The sequence below is a fragment of the Oryctolagus cuniculus genome, chromosome 6 (genome assembly GCF_051225735.1).
Source record: "Oryctolagus cuniculus isolate XC-2025 breed Fujian yellow rabbit chromosome 6, ASM5122573v1, whole genome shotgun sequence".
Lineage (NCBI taxonomy): Eukaryota > Metazoa > Chordata > Mammalia > Lagomorpha > Leporidae > Oryctolagus > Oryctolagus cuniculus.
This window is the reverse complement of record NC_142872.1, coordinates 69242444-69263473: the sequence shown is the minus strand read 5'-3', so window position 1 is coordinate 69263473 and position 21030 is coordinate 69242444. Positions and strand designations below refer to the sequence as shown.

Here is a 21030-nt window from a genome sequence, read left to right as displayed (position 1 = left end):
CAGACTCCTTACTGGGCCTGGATTTCTTGCTCCTTCCCTCTTCTGAGGTCCGTTTCCACTACTGTAACCCTCAGCTTCTGCAGGTCTCCCCCAGTTCTGTCCTCAGGCCCGACCTCCCACCTGGCATCCAGCCTGCCTTTCCTGGCCCCTTGTTAAGTGTTCCCACATAGAAGTCCCTCCTTAGCCCTAACACAAACCTCCTTCTCGTAGCCTCCCTTCTTGGATTTTCCATTCTGCCACCCTCCAAAGCTCTGTTTTTTGTTGGGCTCTTTGCCGAAGCCCCTCGTGGCAACATGCAGGCCTGCAGACTACAGATGAGGACTCTGGAGTTTAAATTCCTGGGCTGGGTTCCCAGCAAGGGAGATGACCCTGGGCAAATTCTTCAATCTCTCTGCACTTCCCCATTTTAAATGAAGTTAATAAAGTAGATTCCTCAGAGATTTGGTGAGCATTAATAGGAGTGATAATTACAAACATAATTCTTATGTGCCAGGTGCTATCTGTTACTATGTACAGAAATACTCTTTCTATATAATACTCCTTTAATCTCTACAGAAGGACTGTTAATACCTGCATTTTACAGATGAGGACTTTAAAAAAAAAAGATTTATTTATTTGAAAGGCCAGGTTACAGAGAGAGAGAGGCAGAGGCAGAGAGATATCTTCTATCAGCTGGTTCACACTACACATGGCTGCAATGGCCAAGGCTGGGCCAGGCCCAAGCCAGGAGCCAGGAGCTGTCATATTAAACCATCTCCATCTCCATCTCAGATTTTGCTTGGTCTCTCACCTGGGTGCAGGGGCCCAAACACTTGGGCCATCTTCTGCTGCTTTCCCAGGTGCATTAGCAGGGAGCTGGATTGGAAGTGGAATAGCTGGGGCTTGAACTGGCACCCATATGGGATGCCTGCTGTTGTCTCAGGAGGGGGCTTAACCCATTGCGTCAAAGCACCAGCCCCCAGATGATGGAATTTGAGGTATGGAGAAGAAACCAGCTTGACCAAGGTTGACCATTGGCTCTTGGCCGGGTAGGGTAGTCTGTCCACCTGTCAGCCTTAGGGGCTGAGCGAACACATGTGCCATGCTGAGAGCTCAGGAGGTGCTGGCTGGAGCTGTGGTCGCAGCAGCGGCAGCATTATTTTAGGACCTACCAAATTTGGCGTGTGTCTGCTTAATCAACTTTCCTCCCTACCCTTGTTTAGATTTATTGTATTTAATTGAAAGGCAGAGCTAGAGAGAGGGAGGGAGGGACAGAGGAAAAGATCTTCCATCCCCTGGTCCACTCCCCAAGTGATTGTAACAGCCAGGGACGGGGAAGGCCAAAGCCAGGAGCCTAGAACCCCATCCTGGTCTCTCATGTGGGTGGCAGGGGCCCAAGCATTTGGGCCGTCTTCGGCTTCTTGCAGGTGGCAGCCTAACCTGCTGCGCCACGGTGCTGGCCCCTAGGTTGTTCTTTGATTCTTTAAATTGTAGAGAGACAGACGTTTCAGGGAATCGATATAGGCCACCAAAATGCAGTGCAGTGCCATACCCAGCTCTTACCTAGGCTTTCCTCTGCCTGAAGTTGACGCTTCACCTTTCTGCAGCTTTCTCACACTGCCAAGCTGGAGATTTCCTTTACGTTCATTAAACAGGTGTAGAAGAGCTCGTTTCCAACTCAGAGCTGGTGGACTTTTGTTTTCTTTGACAGCTAATTCAGTATCTAACCCTTTTGATGAAGTCTCCTGAGGAGCCAGGGTGACCCAGTCACAAGTCTCAGTACCCCATATGAATCAGGCAGTGGTAATGTCCAGTGTCAGTTCTGTCCTCATTCAGGGTACTCAGGGTCCAATTTCTCTCTGTTATCTGCTAGAAAAATTAGACAGCAAATAAACATAAATTTGGGGAAAAATAGGATCTTTGCAAATTTTGTCAATATTATCTATTTCCATGTAGTAGTTTATAATTTGGGGAAAAGATACGTGGAACTTGGTATTGTTAATAATTGTAATATGTTAATTACATCTTTTTCTTGCAGCAACTAAGTACTTTTTTTTATATTGTCACTATTTAAAAAAAATTTTTTTAAGGAGTAGGGTTGTGCGGTGAACTAAGCCACTGCATAGGACATCCACATCTCCTATTAGACTGCCTGGTTTGAGTCCCAGCTACTCTGCACTTCCCATCCAACTTCCTGTGAATTTGACTAAGTGGCAGTGAATGATGGCTCAAGTAATTGGGTACCTGCCCCTGATATGGAAGATCTGGATTGAGTTCCAGGTTGCAAGCAGCCCCAGCCATTGTGACCATATGGGAGTGAACCAGTAGATGGAAAGTCTCTTTCTCTCTCTCTCTCTATGTCCATCCCTCTCTCTCTCTGTCACTTTGCTTTTAAAGTAAATCTTAAAATGTATATATATGTATATATATATCATATATGTTTACATATATATTTATATGTGTATATAGTATATTTGTAAACATATGTTATGTACACACACACACACACACACATATATGTGGAATAGTTTTAGAGAAGAGTTGCTTAGGTAAAGGCACAGTTAATATGTGTGCTGCCCTGGCTTCCTCTGTTGCTAACATCTTTTTATTTATTTATTTATTTGAAAGTCAGAATTACACAGAGAGAGTAGGAGAGGCAGAGAAAGAGAGAGGTCTTCCATCTGCTGGTTCACTCTCCAACTGGCCGCAATGGCTGGAGCTGCATGGATCCAAAGGCAGGAGCCAGGAGCTTCTTCCAGGTCTCCTATGTGGGTGCAGGGGCCCAAGGACTTGAGCCATCTTTTTTTTTATTATTATTATTTATTTATTTGACAGAGTTAGACAGTGAGAGAGAGAGAAAGAGAGAAAGGTCTTCCTTCCATTGGTTCACTCCCCAAATGGCCGCTACAGCCAGAGCTACGCCAATCCGAAGCCAGGAGCCAGGTGCTTCTTCCTGGTCTCCTATGCGGGTCTAGGTGCCCAAGCACTTGGGCCATCCTCCACTACCTTCCTGGGCCACAGCAGAGAGCTGGACTGGAAGAGGAGCAACCGGGACTAAAACCAGTGCCCATGTGGGATGCCGGCACCACAGGCGGAGGATTAACCAAGTGAGCCATGGTGCCGGTCCCTTGGGCCATCTTCTACTGCTTTCCCAGGCCATAGCAGAGAGCCAGATCAGAAGTGGAGCAGCCAGCACTCGAACCGGCGCCCAAGTGAGATGCTAGCATTACAGGCATAGCTTTATCCACTACGCCACTGCGCCAGCCCCTTTGCTGACATCTTAAGTCAGTATGGTACACTTGTCACAGTGAATTGATATGTAATTATTAACTCAAGTGCCTGCTTTATGTGGAGTTCCATGGTCTGTACTTATGTCACTTTCTTGTCCCAGGAGCCCATGCAGGATGCCACATTCCCCTTACTTGTCACGCCTCCTTAGATTCCTCCTCGCTTCCAGCTTCTCTGACTTGCCTTGTTTTTGACAACTAAGCAGTTTTGAGGGGTACTGGCCCTCTTCAAATGCCCCTCTGTTGTGATTTGTCTGATGTTTTTCTTATTATTCAGCTGGGGTTATGGGTTTGGGGAAGGAAGAACATGAGAGCTGAAGTATCATTTCCATGAGATCCTATAACAATTACAAGTTGTCAGTGTGACTTGTCCCCATTTGCATTGACCTGCTCACCTGCTTAGGTGATGTTTGTCATGTTTCTTCTTGGTGGAGCACCCTCTTCTTCCACCTCCCCATGCTGTAATCTTCGCAAGGAAGTCAACTGTGTTCAACCCACACTCAAGGAATGGGGAATCTGTAAATCAAAATCTGTATGGGAGATTACCACTTCTTTTCCATTTATTTTTCTATTTAATCATTTATAACAATATAGCAAACATGGATCTTTCTACTATCTATACGTATCAGTTATGATTCTTGAAAAAAAATTTTATGGTGTCCATGAAGTTTGCAATATAAATTTCAACTAATCTGAGTTCACCTTCAAAGAACACCCTACTGCTTCCTGGTGGGGGTAGTACATGAATCTCAAAACAGTATTCCCACTTCTTCCATCCACTCAGTATGAAGTTACTGTCATTTCATTCATACATAAGCTGTAATCACCAAAACATTATTGTCAGTATTAATTTAAGCAAACAGCTATCTTTTGGATTAAGAAAAAGAAAAATTTTACTTTGTCTTTATTCTTTGTCGTTTGTCCTTTCTTTATGTACGTTCACATTTCTGACCTATATTATTTTTATTCTTCCTGAAGAACCTTTTTTTTAATTTAATTTAATTTTTTGACAGGCAGAGTGGACAGTGAGAGAGAGAGAGATAGAGAGAAAAGTCTTCCTTTTGCCGTTGGTTTACCCTGCAATGGCCGCTGCGGCCGGTGCGCTGCACCTGGCGCACCGCGCTGATCCAATGGCAGGAGCCAGGTGCTTCTCCTGGTCTCCCATGGGGTGCAGGGCCCAAGTACTTGGGCCATCCTCCACTGCACTCCCTGGCCACAGCAGAGAGCTGGCCTGGAAGAGGGGCAACCGGGACAGAATCCAGCGCCCCAACCGGGACTAGAACCCGGTGTGCCGGCGCCGCAAGGCGGAGGATTAGCCTAGTGAGCTGCGGCGCCGGCTATAACTTTTACCACTTGCAAAACAGATCTGCTAGTAATAAATTCTCTGTTGTTGTTTCATTGAGAAAATCTTTATTTTTCATCCACTTTGAAGGGTAAGTTTACTGGATATAGAATTCTAGACTATTGACATCTTTGTTGCAACACTTTAAATATTTCACTTCTCTCTCTTTTTGTTTGCCTGATTTCTAATGAGAAAATCCACTGGAAATCTTATCCTTGTTCCTCTGTAAATAAGATTCCTTTTCTCTGTCTTCTTTCAAGGTTTCTCCTCGACCTTGGTTTTGTGCACTTGGAAAATGACAAGCCAAAGTGTAGATTTTTTGGTATTTATCCTCCTCAATATTCTCTGAATTTTCTGGGTTTGTGGTTTGGTGTCTGTCATTAATTTTGGGAGATTCTCAGCCATTATTACTTCAGATAGTTTTGCACTATTCTCTCTTTGTTCTATTTTCATTATGTAACAACTTCAGATAATCAAGTAAAATTGTATTTTTTTTAAAGATTTGTTATTTTATTTGAAAGGCAGAGTTATAGAGAGAGAGGGAGAAACATGGAGGGTGGGGGGAGAGAGAGAGAGAGAGAGAGAAAGAGAAAGAGAGTTCATCCATCTGGTGGTTTATTCCCTAAATGGCCATAATAGCTGGAGCAGGGCCAGTCTTCCCGGTCTCCCATGTGGGTACAGGGGCCCAAGCACTCGGGCCATCCTCCGCTGCTTTCCCAGGTACACTAGCAGGGAGCTGGATTGGAAGTGGAGCAGCAGAGACTTGAACTGGCACCCGTGTGGGTTGCTGGCACCTCAGGCAGCAGCTTTACCTGCTATGCCACAGCACCAGTCCTGTAAAATTGTATTTTTAACATGGAAGGATGTGTGGTAAATCAGTAAGAAACCTAAGACTGTAAAACAGCAGTAATCATTCCTTCAGTTTGGGAATGTAGACAGGACAGCAGACACCGCTTATCTTCACTGTACAAAGTCTGGGGTCTCAGCCGAAAGCCTGGGGGCTAGGATTATCTCAAGTGTTAGTCACCCCCACGTCACTTCGCTGATGCTAGTTCCTGGCCCTCAGCTCACACCAGGCAGTTGGATGGAACATCTGCCCATGACCTCTCCATGTCTTAGGCTGACAGAATAGTGACTTGTCTCTAATAGTGACATCCAGTGAGCCAGGGGCAAAGTGTGTTCTTTTCCTCCCTCTCCTTGGAAATCACAGCGTCAGTTCCACCGAATGCCACTGTTACAAGCACTCACAAGCGCCTGCTCAGATTCAAGGGAGGGAAACAGAACTCAGTTCATGGTGGGGAATTGCTGGAGACACAGTACACGAAGAGCTTGTGAGATGGGAGACCACCCTGGTGTGGCCATTGTAGGAAAGTGCAGTCTGCCACGTCTTAAAAGTGCACGTAACTCTGACCCATTAGTTCAGTCTCTGACAGATACAGGTGTATATGTACCTGTATGTATGAGGTTGGTCGTTGTGCATTGTTCGTGACAGTAAAAAACAGAAACTCAGTATCCATGGATACAGGAAATGGTTTTATCAGTTAACATGGACTATATCACACAATTGTAAAAAAGAATGAGGTTTCTGTATGGAAAGTTAGCTGCTGTTAACCAACACTCTGCAGCAGGAATGAACCACGAATGCAAGCCATATAGTCAATTAAAATCTTCCAGAGGGGGCTGGCACTGTGGTATAGTAGGTTAAGCCTCTGCCTACTGTGCCAGCATCTTGTAGGGCCACTGGTTCATGTCCTGGCTGCTCTTCTGCCGAGCCAGTCCTTTGCTAATGGCCTGGGAAAGAAGCAGAGGATGGGCCCAGTGCTTGGGCCCCTGCTCCCACGTGGGAGAACCGAAAGAAGCTCCTGGCTCCTGGCTTCGGATTGGCACAGCTCCAGCCATTGCTGTCATTTGGGGAGTGAACCAGCAGATGGAAGACCTCTCTCTGTGTCTCTCCCTCTTAAATAAATAAATATATTAAAAAAAAAAAAAACTTCTAGAAGCCATGTTTAGAAAAAGCAAATAAGGGGCTGGTGCTGTGGCACAGTGGGTAAAGCTGCCACCTAAAACATTGGCATTCTCTTTGGGTACCATTTCGAGTCCTGGGTGCTCCACTCCCAATCCAGCTCTCTCCTATGGCTTGGGAAAGCAGCAGAAGATGGCCCAAGTCCCTGGGCCCATGCACCCACGTGGGAGACCCGGAAGAAACTCCAGGCTTCAGCATGACATGGCCCTGGCTGTTGCAGCCATTTAGGGAGTGAACCAGCAGATGGAAGATCTCTCTCTCTCTGTAACTCTACCTTTCAAATAAACAAATAAATCTTTAAAAGAATGAAGTAACATAAACAAATACGTTAACAATAATAAAATGTTTCACCTAGCCCAGTGTTCCAAATATTATCACTTCACATGTAATCAGTACAGTTATTATTTTTTTAAGATTTATTTTATTTATTTGAAAGCATTACAGAGAGAGAGGTCTTCCATCTGCTGGCTCACTCCCCAAATGACTGCAATGGCCAGAGCTGAGCCAATCCAAAGCCAGGAACTTCTTCTGGGTCTCCCATGCGGGTGCAGGGGCCCAAGAAGTTGGGCCATCTTCCACTGCTTTCCCAGGCCATAGCAGAGAGCTGGATTGGACTTGAACCGGTGCCCATATGGGATGCTGGCGCTGCAGGCTGGGGCTTTAATCTGCTGTGCCACAGAACCGGCCCCTGTTTTTGAAATGCCAGTGTATGTGTGTGAACATTTTTGTGACAACTGGCCATAAATTGTTGACTTCAGGACTAGAAAAGCTGTCTTTATCTCTGGAGAAACTCCACTGTTGTCTTTGGGAATGTTTGGAGTCTGTTTTTCCACTCTTGGCCACGAGATAAGGGCAGTATATATATTGTTGATGAGCTCTGGGCTCCTGGCTACCCAGTAAACTTCCTCACTGATCCTTAACAAGCAGCCTAGATGGTTTGATAAGCCTTGCTGCTTACATAAAAGCCACACCAAGATGTCCTCCTGTGAGCTTTCTGGAACTAAGATTCTTCACACAGATGGGGAGACAGCACACAGCCTGGGTGTGCAGAAGAGGGCGGTTGTGCCTGGACTGTCTCTTGGCTTTCCAGCGCTTCCCTGCACTTGCCTTTCTTGCAGCTCCATACCTGTCATGAGTGTGCTCGGTGAAGTGCAGTGAGTCCTGTCAGCTCTGGGGACTGCGACATTTTACAGCAGCTACAGCACGAAGACAAGGGTTGCCCTGTATACTGGCAATGCTTTTAGCCCTGAGTACCCATGGGTATGTATTGTAATTTGGAAGGTCAGCCCCTAAAAGTTCCAAGAGATCTAACTAGAGAGTCAAGGTATAAATTAAAATGGAATCAAACAGGGGAGAAATTGTGGCACAGAGGGTTAAGTCACCACTTCCAGCATCCCGTATCAGGGTGCAGATTCAAGTCACAGCTGCTTTGCTTTCAATCCAGCTTCCTGGATATGCCTGGGAAGGCAGTGGAGGATGGCGCAAGTGCTTGGGTCTCTGCCACCCTTGTAGGAGACCCTAACTCTGACTGCTGTGGGCATTTGAGGAGTGAACCAGTGAATGCAAGATCTCTCTCTCTCTCTAACTAAACTCACCACATACTCTCTACATTTCTCTGTTACTCTACCTTTATTTCAGATAAATAAATAAATTTAAAAAACATTAAAATGGGATAAAAAATTGAAAACAAAGGATTGCACTGTAAAAAGTGTAAATCTAATGGAATAGTATAAAGTAATAAGTGAAAGATGGCTTTTCTGCCCCTCTCCACAGTTACCAAAGAAAAATCAGGGACCTGGCATTTGTCACAGCAGTTAAAACTTGGGGAGGAACTCCTGCATACGTACTATAAGTCTGCAATTCAAATCCCCTGGCGTCCAGCTTCCTGCTGCTGTGCACCCTGGGATAGAGCTGTCAGGGCTCAAGTAGTGGGTCCCTGCTACCCCTGTGGAAGACCTGGATTAAGTTCCCAGCTCCTGACCCAGCCCTGTCTGTTATGGGCATTTGGGGGAATGAACCAGCAAATTGGAGTGCTCTGTCTGTCTCTCTGCCTTTCAAATAAATGAAATAAAAAATTAGAAGAATCATCAGGGTGATAGCCTGTCATATTCTTCTGGGTATTTTTGTGTGTGCCATGCATCTGTATGTATACATATGCAGACATTATCAACAAATAAAGGTTGCTTCATAGCTTGCTTCGTTTCATATGAATTAAAAATGTGTAAAGGTCAAATTCCAATGTCAGTCATGCTCATTGACTCATTCTGCTTAATGGCTGTGAACATTTCATGGCTCCTGGCTTTGGATCAACCCAGCTCCAGACATTGTGACCATTTGGGGAGTAAACCAGTGGATGGAAGATCTCTCTCTCTCTCTCTCTCTGCCTCTGCCTCTTTGTAACTCTTTCAAGTAAAATAAATAAGTCATTAAAAAAAGAGACACTATATACACAGTTCCTATTACAGTGCCTAACATATTCAATAAATAATAACATGTTTATTATTTGCTCTTTTTTTTTTTTTTTGACAGGCAGAGTGGACAGTGAGAGAGAGAGATAGAGAGAAAGGTCTTCCTTTTGCCGTTGGTTCACCCTCCAATGGCCGGCGCAGCTGGCATGCCGCTGCCGGCGCACCACGCTGATCCGAAGCCAGGAGCCAGGTGCTTCTCCTGGTCTCCCATGGGGTGCAGGGCCCAAGTACTTGGGCCATCCTCCACTGCACTCCGTGGCCACAGCAGAGAGCTGGCCTGGAAGAGGGGCAACCGGGACAGAATCCGGCACCCCGACCGGGACTAGAACCTGGTGTGCCAGCGCTGCAAGGCGGAGGATTAGCCTATTGAGCCGCGGTGCCAGCTTATTATTTGCTTTTTATCTCAGAAATTCCTTTATGTTTCTGTTCTGATATTTCTCACAGTTTTCCAGCATTTCTCTAAATGTATTCTGATTTTTATTATTTTTCTTCCATTTAATTTGAATTTTGAGTGGGAAGAAGTTACAGGTATGCTCAGTCACTTTGAAAGGTCCCAGGCTGGGGCCCAGCCTTGTGATACAGTGGGTTAAGGCATCGCTTGTGATGCCTGCACTCCATATCAGAGCTATGGTCCGAGTCCCAGGTACTCCATACTTCCCATCCAGCTTCCTGCTAATGTGTGTGGGAAGCAGCAGATGATGGCCCACGTACTTGGGTTCCTGTTGCCCATGTGGGACACTTGGATGGAGTTCATGGCTCCTGTCTTCAGCCTGGCCCAGCCCTGGCTGTTGCAGGTATTTGAGAAGTAAACCAGTGGATGGAAGATCTCTTTCTCTTGCTCTCTATATCACTCTGCCTTTCAAATAAAAATAATTAAAAAGGAAGAGCGATTCCAAGCTGGATTCCAATTCCCTATTGGCAGGAACTTTGCCTTTTTTCTCCTGCCCCCACAGCATGTGTCATGTCTTTGTTCCCAGCAAGTACTCAGTAAGTACTTGTTTAGTTAATTAGTTAGGGTAGTTTTAAAAATCACACAGCTAGTTGCTCTGAAATACATAGAATCCTGAGATGGTTTCAAAATTGCTCACTACACATTGCAGTGTCACTCTCTTACCAAGCCCTGCACTCAAGGAAATGGTCCTGGCTAAGCAGGGCTGGGTTTGCTGTTGCAGGAGTCTGTGGCGTTCGGGGACGTGGCCGTGTTCTTCAGCCAGGATGAGTGGTTGCACCTGGACTCTGCCCAGAGACACTTGTACCGGGAGGTGATGCTGGAGAACTACAGCAACCTGCTCTCACTCGGTAATGGCTTCTGCCAGTGATGAATGAAGACTCTGCTATGGCAGTGCCGTAGGGTGTCCTCTCTGGGCTTCCAGAAAGGTCGACCGTGAAGCTGAAAGCGTACATTTTTGTTGGAATTCCCTTCATGCTATTCTTTTCTCCCTTCTCTGCCTTTCCTCACACCCCACTCCAAATCTCAGTTTCCATCTTGGAAAGGGCCAATGATTAGATCCCAGTTCAGATTCTGGAAGACTTTTGCCTTAGAGGCATTGATTGCCAGGACCCTGTATTATTTCTCAGTGAGCCCTGCTTCTTGATCCACGTCCCGAGTGCTCCATGCCCACAGAAGTGCTTGTGCTGCCTGTTGTGCACCCCGGGGCTTGTCTTCTCTGCCTTTAGCTTCCGAGTGAGTGCTGTAGGAGTTCTGGGATTGCTCTTCATGCTGTTCCCTCAAGTTGCATTTCTTTCCTTGTGAGCAGGGACTCCATTTTCAACACCAAAAGTGATCTACCAGTTGCAACAAGGAGAAGATCCGAGCGTGGTGGAAAGAGAAGTCCCCCCAGACACCTCTCCCGGTGAGTGCCTGGGAAATGGGCACCAGGGAGCCTTTACAGGTGAGCAAGTCTTGAGGAGGCAATGCTCTGGAAACGTTTTTGGAAATTCTGATCCCCAGTGAGATGCTTAGGGCCAGTTAGATTTTATTTCCGTTGTGTGATTTATATGAGCATGCAGTTACCTAATTAAACCAATCCAATTTTGACCTATTTTCAGCTATGGACTGATGGAAGAAAGCCAGGTTTCAACCCTAGAATCAGCTCAAGCTGTGTCTTGTCACTCACCACAGAGCTGAGCTTGAGGTTTGGTATAATTCAGTGACATCAGCTTTCTTGCAGGTTTTCATATTCCCCAAAGATTCCAAGAAGGGAGTGCCATCTTGTTGCATCATGATCAAAGAGAAAAGGAAAAAGTGATGGAAGGGTCGTATGAAAAAATATCATCATTACTGCAATAATAAGAGATAGATTGACACACAGGACTGGTCGACTGTGTTTCCTCCTCTTTATAATGAACACCTTAAACTTTGATCAGATATCATCAACAGTCATACTTTAGGGTTATTATAATTTTTGAAACCTGAACATCCCCTTTTTAATGGACTCTTTTCCCTTTCACAGTCTGATATAAAATCATAAAATTTAAGAAAACAAATCCAGATTTCTTAAAATTATTGTATATAGGACTTGAGAGAGAGCATGAGAAAAGATACTATGAAAGTGACATGTGAGTAGGAAGGAGAAAGTGAAGACGAGCTAACCTGCTTCGTTGCCTCATAAGCAGAGTGGAAATGATGAGAAACTGAAGTACCCTGCAGTAGTCACCTTGAGCTTTTCGTCTGACGTCATTCTGTGTCCTCATACCTTGGGTTCACTCTGTTCTCTAATATGTCTGACACTGCTTCTGCCAGGATGCATTCTCTTCATTTTCAGTGCCAACTTCCCTAGTGTGCACCTACTTCCCTTTCTTTCCATTATCCCATGCTGTTTTTCTCCAAATCCAAGTCCATAGTTGTGATCTGATGGCAACATACCTCTTCTGTATGGATTATTGCCAGTTGCTTTGTCTTACTGATGCATCACTTGTCTTTCCAGCACAGGCAGCATTCATTCTTCTGATTCGTTTCAGATTTCAAGACTTGTCCTAAAACAGAAGCATTTCCTCCCAAACAGAGTGCTGTTATAGAAGAAACATCTCAGGGAATAATAAAGGAAAAGCCCATTCGTTTTGGTGACCGGGACATCAGTTTTGGAGAAGACATACTTGTAAATACAGATCTTGCCTCACAACAGAATGTTCCTACAGAAAGCATGCCCCATATGTATTACACTATAGGGAAAGACTTTAAACAGAATTTTGATCTAATGAGATGCTTCCAAGTTTACCCAGGAGCAAAACCTTACGTCTGTAATGAGTGTGGGAAGAGCTTCACCCAGAATCTTCATCTTGTGGAACACCAGAGAATTCATACTGGTGAGAAGCCCTACAAATGCACCGAGTGTGAGAAAGCCTTCAGCCACAGGTCGTCCCTCCTTGCCCATCAGAGGATCCACACTGGAGAGAAGCCTTACAAATGCAGTGAATGTGAGAAAGCCTTCAGCAGCAGTTCCACCCTCATCAAACACCTGAGAGTGCACACTGGAGAGAAACCCTACCGATGCCGAGAGTGTGGTAAAGCCTTTAGCCAGTGCTCAACCCTCACTGTACATCAGCGAATTCATACTGGAGAGAAGCTCTATAAATGTGGTGAATGTGAGAAGGCCTTCAACTGTAGAGCAAAACTGCATCGCCACCAGAGAATCCACACAGGTGAGAAACCCTACAAATGTAGTGACTGTGGGAAAGGCTACAGCCAGTTTACATCCCTAGCCGAACATCAGAGACTTCATACTGGAGAGCAGCTGTGTAAATGCTTGGAATGTGGGAGAACCTTCACACGCATCTCAACCCTTATCGAACACCAGCGAATTCATACTGGACAGAAGCCCTACCAGTGTAATGAGTGTGGGAAAACTTTCAACCAGTACTCATCCTTTAATGAACACCGGAAAATTCATACCGGCGAAAAACTTTATACATGTGAAGAATGTGGGAAAGCCTTTGGTTGCAAATCCAACCTTTATAGGCACCAGAGAATCCACACTGGAGAGAAACCTTACCAGTGTAATCAGTGTGGGAAGGCCTTCAGCCAATATTCATTCCTAACTGAACATGAGAGAATCCATACTGGAGAGAAACTCTACAAGTGTATGGAGTGTGGGAAGGCCTACAGTTACAGATCAAACCTTTGTAGACACAAAAAAGTTCACAATAAGGAAAGACTCTTTAAGTGGAAGGAATATGGGAAGACCTTCATCTACAGCTCCTCACTTACTCAGTATCAGAGATTTCTCAAGGGAGAGAATTCCTCAGAGGTTTAGTTAATCTCTGATAATTCAATATTTCCACACTGGAGAATGATCAGGCGAATCATGAACATGGCACAAACTCCTATTAGATCAAGTCCTTTTTACTTCTCCTGCAGGAAATATGCCAGCTACCATGATGTAATGATAAAATTGATCAACGAACATGTAAAGAGCACTGACCTCAAATTTTCTGAGAACCCTTAAATTCTAAGGTTTCTAGAAACTTAAAAATAAGTTTAAATGCAAAGAGAAAGTAAAAGACCTCGCTTTTTTAAAAGCACGAAGACCAATTGAATATAAATTTTGTTTCTTTCGTTGGATGATAACTCCTTTCCAAGAGTAAGTGAATTTTCTTCTAAAATCAGAGCTGATGATGTGAATAAGTGTGAGGCCTTGTTTCCTAAAATGGCAGGCCAGCATAGGAAGCTCTCTCCCTCTCTCCTTTTCATAAAAAGAAACTGAAGAATGAAAAGGAATTTTTGTTGTAAAGATTTACTTGTTTATTTTAAAGGCAGAGTGTTAACAGAGAGAGAAACATGTCTTCCGTCTGCTGGTTTGCTCCATAAATGGCCACGATAGCTGGAGCTGGGCCGATCTGAAGCCAGGAGCCAGGAGCTTCTTCCAGGTCTCCCATGCAGGTGCTTTCCCAGGCCATGGCAGAGCTGCATTGGAAGGGGAGCAGCCAGGACTTGAACCAGCACCCATATGGGATGCCAGCACTACAGGCAGCAGCTGTACCCACTACACCTCAGCGCTTGCCCAGAAAAGAAATTCTTTAAATTTAACTCCTACGAATCTCTGTGAGCTGCCCCATCAGCAAGTTGCATGTGTACATATACATTCATACATCACTTAACGTGGGGGCGTATTCTTAGAAATGCATCATCAAATGATTTCATCATTGTGCAGACATCAGAGTGTATGTACACACACCTGATGGCACAGGTCAGTCACTCAGGCCTGTTGTAGCAATGAAGAGACACAGTGAGCATGAGGTGAATGAGGCAATGGCCAGCATAAATGGCATAGGTACTGTTTCACAGTAAGCTTCTGTTTCTAAGTAGGAATATATTCTAAAATAGCGATGGATGGTTAAGTAAATCTGTAAACCAGTAAGAGTTACTTATTGTCATTATCAATTATCCTGTACTGTAAATTATTGTGCTATACTTTTATGCAAGTGACAGTACCATGGGTTTATATATACGGGCATTATCACAAATGAGTAACGCATTGTGCTGAGGCATTGTGATGGCAGTGACATAGCAGGTGATAAGAACTTTTTAGCTCCAGTATAATCTTGTGGGACCACTGCCACATACGTAGTCCATCAGTGATTGAAACCATATTGTATATACATATATGCATGTGTGTGTACATGTATACACCTATATACAGAGTTTTAGAAAATATTTTTTTAAAGTGATGACTTTAAAAATGCAGTTTTTTAAACTTAGAATTTAATGTTTATAATCACCTGGGGATATCAGATGCAATAGACTTAAAAAGAAAAAAAGAAAAAATTTCTTTCCAAAAGGAAGCCCTCTTTCAGTTACTTTCCTATGTTATTTCTCAATTTGATATGGTTCTGTGTATCTGAATAGAGTCTTCCTATAATACTGTAGAGGGTGAACTAGACAAGCAAGTGGAAAGACCATCGTGCCAATATTTTGTATCTATTGTAGAAGATAGATATTTGGCAGGATCTCAGATTATATCTGGCACTCATTACAGCCATGAGAGATTTTAGTTTAATTACAGCCCTTCACTTTACAGTGAAGAAGTTGAGTTTAGCAGCGTCAAGACCAGACTCTAGGTTTTCAGGTCTGGTACTGTGATGATTACAGGGTCATTTACAACCTCAAGTTCCAAGAATACTACTTGTTTCGTGTCCTGGCTAGACACATGCAGCTATTTAATAAGTCATCTTTTCATATAGGAGTATTTCTCTTCTCCTTAAGTTAATAACTACCATATAATCATAATCCTTTTTTTGATTAGTCCCTGACTGTACTTTTTTTTTTTTTTTGACAGGCAGAGTGGACAGTGAGAGAGAGACAGAGAGAAAGGTTTTCCTTTGCCGTTGGTTCACCCTCCAATGGCCGCCGTGGCTGGCGCGCTGCAGCCGGCGCACCGCGCTGATCCAATGGCAGGAGCCAGGAGCCAGGTGCTTTTCCTGGTCTCCCATGGGGTGCAGGGCCCAAGCACCTGGGCCATCCTCCACTGCACTCCCTGGCCACAGCAGAGAGCTGGCCTGGAAGAGGGGCAACCAGGACAGAATCCGGCGCCCCGACCGGGACTAGAACCCGGTGTGCCGGCGCCGCTAGGTGGAGGATTAGCCTAGTGAGCTGCGGCGCCGGCCTGTACCTGCTTTTGTAACCATACTTAAATCCTGAAACCTACCTGATGTCCAGAGTATGAAATTACTGTTGAGGCTTTCACATAAAAGGTTGTCTTTATTACACATACTTTGGAAATTTTTTGTGTGAAGTTGTATATGCATGTTTTATTATTTTTTAGATTTATTTATTGATTTAATAGGCAGAGTTACAGACAGAGAGAGAAGAGAGGACTTCATTCCACTGGTTCACTCCCCAAATGGCCGCAACGGTCAGAGCTGGGTCCATTTGAAGGCAGGAGCCAGCAGCTTCTTCTGGGTCTCCCACATGAGTGCAAGGGCCCAAGAACCTGGGCCATCTTCCACTGCATTCCCAGGCCATTAGCAAGGAGCTGGATCTGAAGTGGAAAAGCCAGGACTTGAACTGGTGCCCACGTGGGATGCTGGCATCATAGGCAGAGGCTTAACCTACTACGCCACAGCGCCAGCCCTGCATGTTTTGTTATTGACCATATATTCATCATTTTAACATTTCATTTCCCTTGACTCTCTTTCCTCCAATTCTGTATTTGATTTTCACAATTGGTATAATTTAAAAATTGTCCTAATACAAGTAGCTAGTCCCTTCTCTCTGAGAAAGGTTTTAGGATTAAAACAAACTCAAGTATTTAGCATAGTATATTTCTTAGTTGACTTGTTTTAGTCATCAGAAAATATTATTTTAGGTACTTTAACTGTATTTACAAGGAAAATGAGGCTTTAAACAGACCTCAGTATTTAACACTGTACCCAGTAGCAGTGAGCAGGTTTAGAACCTAAATGCCATTACCCAGGAACAGGAACCAGGATTCCTTCCAAAAATGGCCGATTTCATGTTTGGAGCAGGAGAACTATAAGTTTTGCCTGGAATATCTTTTTATGAAGGAAAAATAATTCAGGATGGCTTTTGAGGACTAATGGGGTAATGTCTTAAGCACACAAGAGTGAACTTACAGGTGCTTGCACTGGCCTAGTTTAGGAAATCAACATCAAGAATCACTGCAATACACTACAAAGAAGATTTACAATGGTTAAAGGGAAAAAAAAAAAAAACAAGAAAGTTAGCTCTTCATAAAATTATTTGAAGAATGCCATCTTTCAAATGTACTGTTTTACATCCCTTAATGTAATTAAATCTGGCAAAAATCAATGGATAGTAAAACCTATAGGTGAAAAAAAAAGTTTTAAGGAACATTTTCATGGTATCAGAAAGATTGCAGATGCAATTTATAAGAGAGATTGGCTTTTGGACCTGACTGTCAAGCTGAGTTTTACTGCTGTGGGCAAGTTGGTATTAAGGCTCCTAACAAGATGCAGTGTGAAGAACACAGTTATCTCTGAGGTGTGGCCACATGTGTAACCAAACTCCAACTAAATCTCTTATCTAGGCTTATCCTCCTCTTTACTAGAAATACAAAAAATAGAGGAACAAGTTTAGTTATACAGTGAGAAAATAGATAAATCCAGAGTTTGGGACATTGTATGTGAACAACTGCTCTGGACTTTTCAAAAAGCCACTATAACAAAAAGTAGACTGTCGTGGAGTAAGACACGCAAGAGGTAGCCAAATCCAAAGTGTGATCCTTCATTGGCTTCTGGTTTATATCAATTAAAGCAGCATTCAGATATGTTTGGGGGATATTTGTGGTAATATGAAGATGGAATGCATTAGTTAATGTAGTAGGTTTAGTTTTCATCAAAGTGATAATGGTATTGGTATGTAATGTAATGTCCTTAGGAGAGGCATGTAGGATTTGAAGTTCAGAAAGTCCTGATGTTTTCCCTATATTTTCAAATAAATATGTAAAACAAGTCAACTGTTGTTGAACCTTTGTAGTGAATATGGAGATGTTCATTGGTCTTCCTTTAAACTTGTCTGTATGTTTAAATTTATAATAAAAATTGAAGCAAAAAGTTATAAGGTAAAGTAATGAATATGAAACTTCCACTCAGAATTCTCACTTAGATTCTTGGAAAGTTAATTCTCCAGGAATGTAATCACTGGAAGTAAAATAACTTTGAGTTGTTACTGGTTCAACTTCTTTTTTCTTTTTCTTTTTTTTTTTTAATTTATTTGACAGGTAGAGTTATAGATAGTTTGAAAGAGAGACAGAGAGGAAGGTCTTCCTTCCATTGGTTCATTCCCCAAATGGCTGCCACAGCTGGCGCTGCGCCAATCCGAAGCCAGGAGCCAGGTGCTTCTTCCTGGTCTCCCATGCGGGTGCAGGGCCCAAGCACTGGGCCATCCTCCACTGCCTTCCCAGGCCACAGCAGAGAGTTGGACTGGAAGAGGAGCAACCGGGACTAAAACCGGTGCCCATATGGGATGCCGGCACCACAGGTGGAGGATTAACCAAGTGAGCCACGGTGCCGGCCCCTCACTGGTTCCACTTCTAAAAGGGGTAAACACATTCCACTTTGTCTCACTACATATTTGTGGAGCACCTGTCTGAGGACCTTGAAAAGTAATGGTAGCAGACAAACTTGGGAAGGAAACCAGAATCTGAAGTACCACCATGTTGGCCTTCCTGTGATAGGAATGATGGTTGAGTGGGCATCTAAACCTCTGGTCAGAGGAACCTTGCCAGATAGGATTGGGAGAATCCCTGTTGCTTCCTTCTCTTCCTGTCTTCCTCCTACTTGGACTGGAACTGGATGTGTCCATGAGTTGTGAAGCAGAGAGGAGAACCTGCAGCAATGGATTCCTAAGCAGAAGACTGGAAGAGGCAGTGGTTGCTGGGAGCTGGACGGTGTTAGGGTGATGACAGAGAACAGAAATTCCAGAAAGTGATCTCCTGAAGTTGTATGGCAGTCCTGGGCTTCCCCTGAGCTGTACATGTAGAGGTTTGATGCTGAAAGGATGGGCCATTGCTTAGGTTTGATTTTGGCCGTGTAGGATAGATCCAATTAGCACTGTAAATACTGAGAAAACTGACTCTGGGAGCACTGCCCACAGCAGGTGGAGTGGAACTGGTGACCACAACCTAAAATTGCAGGTAAACAGCCTGCTGAGAAAACATTTTCTCTAAGAACTAAATACCCAGAATTTCATTCAAAATGTGTAAGATGCAGTGCAGCAATTACATGAAAAATACAAACCAGGAAAATTTCAACAATTGGTAAGAAAAGAGACAATGGACACTGACCCCAAGATGACACAGAGGTTGGAATTACGAAACAAAATATTTTCAAATATGATAGTATTTCAAAAAGTGTGATCATTCCAGAAATGATTGGAAATGTCAAAATTTTCAACAGGATAATATTTAAAAAGGAATTAAATAGAAATTTTAGAATTAAATACAATAACAAAATCGACAAAAAATCATTAGAAGGCTCATAACAGGATGGAGATGATAGAACAGTGAGTGAACTTGAGGACTAATAATACGTATTCAAACAATACGTGAAAAAGGATACTTGATCATTGCAATTGAGGTAGAAAAAAAACAGTTGATAAAATCAAATGCTCATTTATGATAAAGACTCAGACCATTAGAAATAAAAGCAAGCCTAATGAAGGGCATCTACCAAAAATCCACAACGACATCATGCTTACTGATGATAAACTAGATGCTGTTAAAATCAGGAACGAGATGCAGATGTCCACTTACCCCTCCTGTTCAGCATCATATGAGAAGTCCTCAGTGCACTCAGGCAAGAGAAGAAAATAAGACATTCATATTAGGAAGAAACAAAATGGTCTCTCTTCACAGATGGCATGATTGTCCACTTGGAAGATCCCAAGGCATCAACAAAGATGCTCTTAGAACTAAGGAATTTAGTAAGGCCTCACATTCTATGGTCAATATGCAAAAATCTTCCTTCATGCTTTCTGGTGAGGGCTGATGCAATGCTTATTGTGCTTCTATAAGGTAGTTTGAGCCTCCTCTGGCATCTTTAAAGATTGTTTCTTTTTCATTGGTTTTCTCCAATTTGAATATGCTGTGCCTACATGTAGATTTTTTTTATATTCATCTGTCTTGGTATTCTCTGTGCTCACTTGATCTGTGCTTTGGTGTCATTTGATTTTGCAAGAATTTGGGTCATCTTTTTTTTTAAGATTTATTTATTTGAAGAGCTACAGAGAGAGGAGAAAAGACAGAAGAGTCTTCCATCCGCCAATTCACCCCAGGTGGCACCAATGGCCAGGGCTGGGCTGGCAGAAGCCAGGAGCTTCCAGGTCTCCCACCTTGGGTGCAGGGTCCCAAGCACTTGGGCCATCTACCTCTGCTTTTCCCAGACCATTAGCAAGGAGTTGGATCAAAAGTGGAGCCACTGGTGCCCATATGGAATGCCAGCATCACAGGCAGCAGCTCTACCCACTACACCACAGTGCTGGTCCCTGGGCCATCAGTACTACAATTGTTTCTTCTTTTTTCTTATATTCCCATTGTCTATCAATCCTTTGTAATTGTCCCACAGATGTTGACTCTTCTGTGTATGTATCTACACAAATACATTTTTTTATTGGTTAAGTCCCCAGCAAGATTGATGGGTCACTTGAAAAGTGAATGCTTAACTATAGAAAGCTGCCAGTGTTTGTCCAAGTGGTCAGCCCATTTTGCATTGTTGAGCAGTGTGAGTTCCCACTGCTCCACATCTTTCCCAGATTTGTTATCATCAAGGTTTGATTATCTTGCTTATTTTTAAAGAATATTTATTTAGGGGCTGGTGCTGTGGTGCAGTAGGTTAAACCTCTGCAGTGCTGGCATCCCACATGGGTGCTGGTTTGAGTCCTGGCTGCTCCACTTTGATACAGCTTCCTGCTGATAGTCTGAAAAGGTAGTGGAAGATATCCCAAGTGTTTGGGCCCCAGCACTCATGTGGGACACCTGGAAGAAGCTCCTGGCATCTGTCTTCAGATCAGCCTAGCTCTGGCCATTGTGGCCATTTGGGGAGTGAACCAGCGGATGGAAGCTCTCTCTCTCTCTCTCTCTCTCTCTGCCCCCCCCAACACTTTCTGCCTTTAAAAAAAAAAAAAGATTTATTTATTTATTGAGAGGCAGAGAGCAAGACGATCTATCTGCTGGTTTATTCCCCAAGTGGCCACAATGGCCAGGGCTGGGCCAGGCCAAATTTCGGAACCAGAACCTCCGTCTGATCTCACATATGGCTGGCAGGCGCCCAAGTACTTGAGCTATCCTCCATTGCCTTCCCAAGTGCCTTAGCACCTCCACTTAGATGAGAAGTGGGGTAGCCGTGACTCAAACCAATACTCAGATAGGATGTTGGCATTACAAGTGGTGGCTTAACCTGCTGCACCACAAGGCTGGCCTCTTGTTTTTCATTTTAATCATACTAATAGATTAC

At 43.8% G+C, this 21030-nt stretch overlaps 1 protein-coding gene across 13 annotated transcripts in view; it reads left to right on the top strand.

Moving 5' to 3' along the window:
* Positions 1–21030, top strand: part of ZNF354C (zinc finger protein 354C) — a 31697-nt gene that overhangs the window by 2704 nt on the left and 7963 nt on the right. For 3 of the 13 annotated variants that reach the window (XM_008274964.5, XM_070076526.2, XM_070076524.2), the window contains 3 exons: positions 10272–10398; positions 10857–10952; positions 12061–17746. In XM_008274964.5, the coding sequence (XP_008273186.3) occupies positions 10272–10398; positions 10857–10952; positions 12061–13352 (1515 nt within the window). In that variant the 3' untranslated portion in view covers positions 13353–17746. Of the gene's footprint in view, positions 1–4873; positions 4931–7749; positions 7892–10271; positions 10399–10856; positions 10992–11270; positions 17747–21030 lie in introns of those variants that run through there. The other 10 variants (XM_051833780.3, XM_017350851.4, XM_008274965.5 and 7 more) reach the window with 8 other exon arrangements.